The sequence below is a fragment of the Octopus bimaculoides genome, chromosome 21 (assembly GCF_001194135.2).
Source record: "Octopus bimaculoides isolate UCB-OBI-ISO-001 chromosome 21, ASM119413v2, whole genome shotgun sequence".
Lineage (NCBI taxonomy): Eukaryota > Metazoa > Mollusca > Cephalopoda > Octopoda > Octopodidae > Octopus > Octopus bimaculoides.
The window spans coordinates 15,086,142-15,087,447 of NC_069001.1; the positions used below are offsets into that span (position 1 = coordinate 15,086,142).

A 1,306-nucleotide genomic window follows, 5' to 3' on the forward strand; every position below is an offset into this window, starting at 1 on the left:
TGTGTGTGTGTGTGTGTGTGTGTGTGTGTGTGTGTGTGTGTGTGTGTGTGTGTGTGTGTTAGTGTGTGTATTTATGCATGTATGTATGTAGGTATGTATTGCATACATATATATATATACACACACACACACATATATCTGTGTGTGTGTAAGTAGAAAACCCGCCTAATGAGTCTATATGAATCGGAGAAGAGCTTTATCCTTTTTTCATATACATACATACATACATACATACATACATAATCGACAGTCATCATCATCTCTCTGTCTCCCACTGAAACTTGAAATTTTGTGTCTATTTTAAAATAAATTGCTATCCTTATTATTCTTATTGTTATTATTATTTCATATTGTTATTGATTCACAGTCGGGAGATATTATTATTATTTTTATTATTATTGCCCTCATCATCATCGTTGTCTTCGTTCTTGTTCTTGTTTTTGCTGCTAATGTTTTTTTTTGTTATTAATATCGTCCTTTCTAGAATACAACCAGATTCTGACAAAATCATCTTCTGCAATGGTCTCGTATTGCATCGGTTACAATGTCTACACATGTTTGGAGACTGGATCAACTCAATTATTGAATTCGGAATGTCCCTGCATCGCATGACCCTTGACATCTCATCTCTAGCATGTATGGCAGCTTTATCAATGATAACACGTGAGTAACCCTTAATCTTTCTCTTAACAAGTGACCCTTTTCTACCATAACTGTAAGACAACCCTAATTCCTCCCAACCGTAACCCTAACTTTAACCCTTAACTCTGAGACCCTACCTGAAAACCTTTAGCACAACTTTAACCTTAACCTTTAACACTGAAACCCTAACGCTAACCTTAACCCTTAACTTCGAAACCCTAACACTAACCTCAACTCTTTCTACAACTTAACACCGTGGCCCTAACTCTAGTCTTAACCCTATCTACAACTCTACGCCGTGGCCCTAACACTAACTTTAGCCCTAATTAAGATCATGGACAACTCAACGCAAACGCTAGCAGTAATACTAATCCTAACTACAATTTCCAACGCTTTATCGTTACTAATATATGAGTGGTGCTAGGATGTCGTCCGCCTGGAGCAAAGAATATAACAAATAAAGTATGCAGCGCATGTCCCCATGCTACTGCCAACTACTACTATTACTACTAATACTACTACTACTACTACTACTACTACTACTACTACTACTACTACGACTACGACTACTACCTAATTTATCTATCTATCTATCTATCTACGACGTTCGGGCCGGGGCCTATGGATAATTTCCAGAGATCCCTGGCTTGGCAATGCTATCGAG

General features: G+C 37.6%; 1 protein-coding gene across 1 annotated transcript in view; it reads left to right on the plus strand.

Moving 5' to 3' along the window:
• LOC106880578 (probable nuclear hormone receptor HR38) overlaps nucleotides 1–1,306 on the plus strand; it is a 449,364-nt gene that overhangs the window by 443,357 nt on the left and 4,701 nt on the right. Inside the window, exon 5 of the mRNA XM_052975305.1 lies at nucleotides 485–663. Coding sequence (XP_052831265.1) covers nucleotides 485–663 — 179 coding nt within the window. The remainder of the gene's footprint in view (nucleotides 1–484; nucleotides 664–1,306) is intronic.